The sequence below is a fragment of the Schistosoma mansoni genome, assembly GCF_000237925.1.
Source record: "Schistosoma mansoni, WGS project CABG00000000 data, supercontig 0181, strain Puerto Rico, whole genome shotgun sequence".
NCBI classification, from domain to species: domain Eukaryota; kingdom Metazoa; phylum Platyhelminthes; class Trematoda; order Strigeidida; family Schistosomatidae; genus Schistosoma; species Schistosoma mansoni.
This window is the reverse complement of record NW_017386065.1, coordinates 94,055-101,488: the sequence shown is the minus strand read 5'-3', so window position 1 is coordinate 101,488 and position 7,434 is coordinate 94,055. Positions and strand designations below refer to the sequence as shown.

The window sequence follows — 7,434 nt, the reverse complement described above, 5'->3', positions numbered from 1 at the left end:
TTCTATATCTCTCATTGTATATTATTCATTATATCTGTATTAAAATAGTGATTTAGCAGCAAGAAATTGTTTAATTTCTGATGATGGTCAATTAAAAATAGCTGATTTTGGCATGTCAAGAGAAGAACATATATATGAAGTATGTTGAAGAAGTAGTTTTATATATGTATAGAATGTCGGTGTTTAGGAACCTCATTTTTTATCAAATACATATGTATGTATGCATTTATTATTTATTTAAACACACTCAAAGAGGCAACAAATAGATATGCTCCATATGAATCAAATGATTTATGTGAGGGTTGGGATACTGCCCCGACAGCCCAAACTGAAGCAGGTGGTTTCCTTAGGAAGCCATTCCCCGAACCTTTGACCTACAAGTCCAATCCATAAGGCAGTAGATATGTTATATCGTGTACGTGCGTGCCCTGTTTAATATACAACGTGACGATGTCGCTAATCGGATAGCAGTGGATCATCGATCGGACCATTGATACACAATATCCGTGCGAGCAGTCTAGAGTACTAATCTGTCCGGCTATCTGCCTAGCCCAGCCAGTTAAGTCCAGAACACTAATTTCAGCCTCTGCGGTATGAATCATTGTTCTCACACACACTGGGTTTATATACAAAACAAACTGACCACGTCGTACCATGAAGTAGAGAACAACATTTGTACAAGCTTTAGCCAAATGTGGCTGTGAATAGGGGGGACAGTAATTAATATACTGGGCATAACTCAGGAATGGTAAATCCTACAGTAATAGTCTATGGGTCAAAATAAAGCTCATAATAAGGGGAACATGAATATGAATATTTTGTCGATAAATCCCATCTGACTCTTTTTGAAGCAATACGTTCATACATCTTTTGTTCCCTCAGGATTCTGGAGACCTTGTTCACAGTTGGTTTGAAACCAGGATTTTCCAACTCACCCAGATGGATCCTCCGTATCCATCAACATGGTTAAAGCGTCAAACATGCGCTTGACGCCTTTTCAACTTCGTAAACAACAGTAATGCGGTGAGAAGACAATGAATAAAGTTTTCGTGACAGTGGCTGCATAAGCGTGGTTATGTGAGAGCATTTTTTGAGGTCGTACTAATTCTCTTCACACTTTTGGCCGTACCATCGCATCTGGGGCAAAGACTTGAGTTCTGAGAGCTATGCTATATTAAAGTGACCGAATCCACTATCTTCCATTATTCTTACTGAAAGATTTTATATCACAAGGAACTTTCGTTATATAATTCAATTACTATGAAGGAGTTTCACGAAAATATCTATCAAAGGTCAACACATTTCTTAAACATTACGGTTTTTAGCCGTACTGTAATATTCTAATAACAGTGTCTTTACCGAGTTTTTCTTTATATTCCTTCATATGGCAGTTGTGATTCATCTTATCTATCTATCTATCTATCTTTTTCTAGTTAAGTGATAAACGAGGTCAAATCCCTATCAAATGGACAGCTCCTGAAGCACTTCGTACTGGTCGTTATACTATTAAATGTGATGTATGGTCTTATGGTGTACTTTTATGGGAAATATTTACTTTCGGTGATGTTCCTTATCGAAATTGGTCTAATCAACAAACTAGGGATATGATTGAATCAGGTAAGTTCTTTAATTTCTCAAATCTGTTATGTAAGTTTCTTTATGCTAAATGAATGAATAGAATGAACATAAAGTTTTGGATTCAATTAGTATTGTTTATTTGAATCTTCCCATTGATGTCTAGGACTGCAACTGGTCGGTGTTTTTTGACATATGTGCTTACTGTGCGTATTGCCTCGATATAGCCTCAATTCACAAGCATGGTAAGTAAAGATGGATAGTGGATTCCACTGCTAACCACTATCCATCTATGCCTAGAAAGTTTTGGAGTTTAGTTCTATGCTAACTTACTTTTATCAGTAATATATCGATACAATCATTTCTTTTTTTTCAATATTTTCTTTTATCAGGTTATAGATTACCTGCACCAGATTTAATGCCAGTTTGGTTACGTACATTAATGAATCATTGTTGGCATGATGAACCAATGAATCGGCCAAGTTTTTCAAAAATTTCTAATGAAATACAAATACCTAATGTCAATTCATTTACACCAAATTTAAATAGATCTATAGACAATGCTCAATTGAAGAAATCTGCTATTGACAATCTATCAACAACTCCATTACATTTATCCGTTTCTGTTAAAGATAGACGAACTAGAGAAGATTAATATGGATCTATTTTTTTGTTACTATGCCCTATACATACATACACATACATACAATAGTTTATATAGATCTATATACATACATGTAATTGTGTATATGTATTGCAATCTTTTTTCTGTTTTTTTGTTTTTGCAAGCGCCTTTATTTCACTGTTATTCACTATGGCAACTAACTTACAGTTCCGAGTGACAAACCTTTCTATTTATTATTATCATTAATATAATTGATTCAATTCATGATATATGGTATACATAGTTGTACTGTAACCATGTATATCATATAATCCACTACCTATGATCATTGTAATTGTCATTATATCATTTCATTTTAATAATCTTTGTGATTTCAATTTATACTACTTATATACTTATTTAATCCTTCTTTCATTGTTTCTTATCTTTATTTATAGACTGTGATAAAAAGTAGATTTAATTTGTATATTCTCTTCAGATTACATTACATTTACCATAAACAAAATAATACACATCAATGAATGATTCTCAAAGAGAAAGGGAGTATGTGTGTGTGTGTGTGTAAGTGTTCAATATGACATACATTCATAATGTAATTTATGACATCGATTGAGTAAGTGCCTGCTTACCCTGTTAATATACTTATATATATATATGACGTGATGATCCCCCTGGCAATCAGTGAGGAGTTATCATTCATTAATCTCCATGGTATATAACATAGTTCATCCAATATTTCATTATTGAATATAGACACTTAATTACTTATGTATACTTGAACTAACTTACCTACTTACTTATACCTGTTACCCCTTGTAACCTATACGCACATATACTTCTGTAGTTATTCTCATAGGATGATTCTTTACATACCTTAATAGGAATAATTGTCTCATTGTTTTCTTTTCTTTTTTGTATATTCCATTGTATACTTATGAATGTAGGGGGTTTTGTTTTTGAAGGGTATTAGGTAATTATTACAAATTGTAACTTATAACTTACTTTTTATAGAAGTAAATAAACAAAATTGATACAAAGTATTAGTAGTATTGGTATTATTATGTATGGCAACTCGGACGGATGTACGTACGAGATTCTACGTTGTGACTGACTGTATGTATTGATGTTGTTTGATGTTATTGTTATACTATGTTGAAATTATATTTAGTTGATTGTTTGTTAATATGACTGATCAAGTTATAATGTGTTAGGGTTATAGGCTAGAGTACTCGATATAATGGTGGTAAATTTCATTTGAGATTGAGTAATTCTTTTTTTAAGCAAACCTGAGGAGTCCAACGATAGGAAGAAACGGCCGTCCAGTGCTTCCAGGTTTTCAATGATGGTCTAGCTTCAATTGACTCATGAATTCAACTATTAAGGTTACTGTAATATCTACAAAAACCCTTTCTGATACAAATCATATCTGTTTATGTAAATAGATATTCTAAATTATATGCTACGATTTAATAGACGTGTCTATGATTATAAGACAAACAATGATCTTACTTACGCCTCTTACTCCCAATGGAGCATAGGCCACCGACTAGCATTCTCCAACCCACTCTGTCCTGGATCTTCCTTCCTAGTTCTATCCAATTTTTGTTCATTCTTCTCATGTCTGTCTCCATTTCTCGGCCCAATGTGTTCTTTAGCCTTCCCCTTCCCGTTTGGTCTTTAGGATTCCAAGTGATGGCTCACCTTGTGATGCAATTGGGTGATTTTCTGAATGTGTGTTCTATCCACTTCCAACGCTTCTTCCTGATTTCTTCTTCCGGTGGAATCTGGTTTGTTCTCTCCCACAGTAGAATGTTCCTGATATTGTCTGGCCAAAGGATCCGAAGAATCTTGCATAGACAACTGTAAATAAACAACTGTATCTTCTGTATAATTGTTTTCGTTGTTCTCCAAGTTTCCGCTCCATACAGTAGAACTATCTTGACATGTGTATTGAAAATTCTGATCTTGGTGTTGATTGACAATTGTTTTGAGTTCCAGATGTTCTTCAGTTGTAAATATGCTGCTCTTGGTTTGACGATTCGCGCCTTCACATCTGCATCAGCATTTGCGTTCGAATTCTCTTGGTGTGGTTGAGGTTTATCGGTCCGTGTTGTTCAATGACAAACTGTAGATGGCGCTTCGTGTCCTCTTTTGAAATTGCACATTGTTGAGATTGATTTAATAAAGGTTATCAGGGCGATTTTGTATACGAAGACTTATAAATTATCTTGAAGATAATCCGCTACAAGTTGAGTTATAGGTGAACTAATAGGGTAGAGACTAACATCTTACAGAGTTGAGTTGTTTCCATTGATGTGTGAGAACAGAACAGATTTGCATAGTGTGAAAAACTTCAAGTGTCCCCAAAATACTCTTTCTTGTTATTATATTATTCATATTAAATCAGTCGAATGTCTGGAGTAGTAAAAGCTGATGGCTCGGTAGGTAACACATGCTACTGCCGTGTAGACTCAGAGTCTGTGTACCTATATCCCATGCAAAATACTTTTATAGTGCTCATTGAAATGTACTTGATATCTTTTGACAATGGTGTGGCAAGTGCATCAACTTTTTTTAATTTTGTGCTCCCACTGTATTAGTATTCAAACATACTATTCCGAAAAGCACTATTTTCTGGAAATCATGGAATTTGGAAGTGCTATTTATATTTACTGGGAGTAAGTAAGTAAGTAAGTATTAGGTATACAAATTCAAAGTAGTATTGAACGATGATCTTGAAAATGGTGTCTATTTAACTGGTGAAATACATCCATTTATGAAAAGAACTGTATTGTACTCTGAATATAGTGGATGTGTCAACTGACTGGAGGCTTGTAGTGATTTGCATTATAGATAGAACCTCAAATAAAACCATTGATTTGGTTGAACCTTGAGAAAATACCCAGATTTTTCATCTTTGAGTACTGAAGAAGACGTTAGCCACTAAAGATATGCTACTGGTTGTGTACTTTAGATGATGATTTCGTTGAAGTGACCCTTCATAATCAAACTATTCAGGCATGAATTTATATCTAATCAGTATACAAGAACATATTCATGAAAACCGTGGTCTAATGGCCGTATTCTTCTGAGAACTCCATTTTGCGTCAAATACCTTGTATAGAGGGATATCAATAACGTTCCTGAATTTATTGATATATTGGTCGCAATCAAACTCTTCTACATTTGTTTTTATGACTTCACCATGGATATTGATTGTGATCCATCTGATCAAAATGATCAGTTACCTTTGTTGTCAATGCATAGTTTTATATACTTATTGAACACTTCGTAAAACATAAGATGGAATATCTGTTTGATGAGGTACGTATGAAATAGGTAATAGCGCAGTGAAGGAGAACATGAGTAGAGACAATCGAATGTGTTTCCACACAAATGACAGAATCTCTATGTAAAATCTAAGTACTATACAGTAAAAAATACTTCATTTGCAAAATGTTAATTATTCGTCCCAGACTTCATTGTTCCTTCGTTTCCACATCAATCATTCTTTGTTCTCGCTCTCTCTCCTTCAATCTTCTTAATTTTCTGCCACCAGACATTTCACTTTCCATTGATGGCACATACTACTTTTATCTGTTGACATCAGTAGCACATACCATGTAAGGTTATTTAGTCCTATCAGCAGTCAAAGTCATCCCAACATGCCTAATAATGATCTCCTTTCTGTATGCTATTTGAAAAGACATAGATCAAAGTATTTGCGAACATTCTTTGTTTATTAACTTAACATTAACTGATTATTTGTAGCATTAATTAAAATTGGTCATTTAAAAATTAAATCAGATTGAAGCATGTTAGAATATCAGTAATACTGGAGCTTCATTTCATTTCTTCTGTGTATTATCTGAAACGAAAAAAAACGTTGCTGATTATATACTGTTGGGGAGGTCCAGAAAACTCCTCGAAAAAAAGGCGCTGAAAACACTTCGAAGCATCTTATTCAATCAGCATTTAATAGGAGTTTTGTGAGAAACATCTAGAAAGTAAAAAGTCATATGTCGAGTTTCTGATTGGATGATTATCTATACTGCTACTATGTTTAGTAGTGTTCCAGAACTTTCTGGGAATCCAAGAACATCTAAAATACTATAAATTCCCTCCCCTCTCTAGGAGTAAAACGTTCCTTCCATACTTCACTCCTTTCCTCTCATTTTCAAGTTGCTATGTAGATTTAGTCTGTGGTTTACTAGACGTGCTTAGGAAACTGAATCTAATGTCCAATTAGAAGACTTATATAATGATAATTACTTACATACATACAATGTTCTTGTATTCAACTGACCTGAACTATGCTAAGCATATGATTTAGCTACTTATGGAATATATATTCCCTCTTCAGAACATGAACATCTCTCTCTCTCTTTCTCTGTGGTGAGAGGGGTTAGGCTGCATCGGAATAGTTAGCTGATTTAGATATCGTATCACTGTGTTGTTTAAATTTCATATCGATCACTTTCTGCTGCCATTCTCGTTTATTCAAAGTTTTTGTGAACTTTCGGTTGATAGGCTTCCAACTTTCGATCCGTTCACAGATTAGATGAACTTGTAATCTCATTACAAATATCGTAGTATATGGTACACTGTATTGAATTTAAAGTTTCATCAAAATACTGGTAAAAGTGAAAGATCCAGTAGGTTAAACATTCATTCACTTATTATGAAGCGATGTGTCGCTGATATTTTCATAGTTGAAATCATGAGTCAGTTGAAGCTAGACCATCATGGAAAACCTGGAAGCACTGAACAGCCGTTTCCTCCTACTATGCGACTCCTCAGCAGTGCGCATACGTGGTCCCACCTCGCCAGATTCAAACCCAGGACCTACTAGTTTCGTTCCAGAGCACTTAATCGATAGACCACTAAGCCGGCATCCAACGGTGTTAATGTCTAACTTCAATCAATTTATGAAATGATCAAATGATTATTGATAGTTTTGTCAATGATTATGTATGCCAATGAGTATCTGATATTGAATTTTTTAAAAATAGTCTGATTGTCATCCACACTTACAAAATACTTTTACTTGAATGTGCTAATTCTAATCCGAATACAATGTAAAGCGATACTCATTCATTCATATTGTGATATGTGCTACAAATGTCAACAGATATAAGTAGTATGTATCATCAGTCGGAAGTAAAATGTCTGGAAGGTTAAGAAGATCGAAGGAGAGAGAACGAGAATAAAGAATGATTGATGTGGAAACGAAG

At 34.3% G+C, this 7,434-nt stretch overlaps 2 protein-coding genes across 2 annotated transcripts; both read left to right on the top strand.

Moving 5' to 3' along the window:
- Window positions 1-1,433: 1,433 nt before the first annotated feature.
- On the top strand, window positions 1,434-1,670 carry Smp_110050 (tyrosine kinase, putative; the record flags this gene model as incomplete). The annotated part of the gene is made up of 1 exon (XM_018795098.1): window positions 1,434-1,670. A coding segment is annotated over one exon (237 nt), but the record flags the coding sequence as incomplete, so codon positions are not given.
- A 323-nt stretch (window positions 1,671-1,993) lies between these two features.
- Window positions 1,994-2,230, top strand: Smp_079120 (hypothetical protein; the record flags this gene model as incomplete). The annotated part of the gene is made up of 1 exon (XM_018795087.1): window positions 1,994-2,230. One exon carries the CDS (start codon window positions 1,994-1,996, stop codon window positions 2,228-2,230), a length of 237 nt encoding a protein of 78 aa, XP_018646994.1.
- Window positions 2,231-7,434: the final 5,204 nt, after the last annotated feature.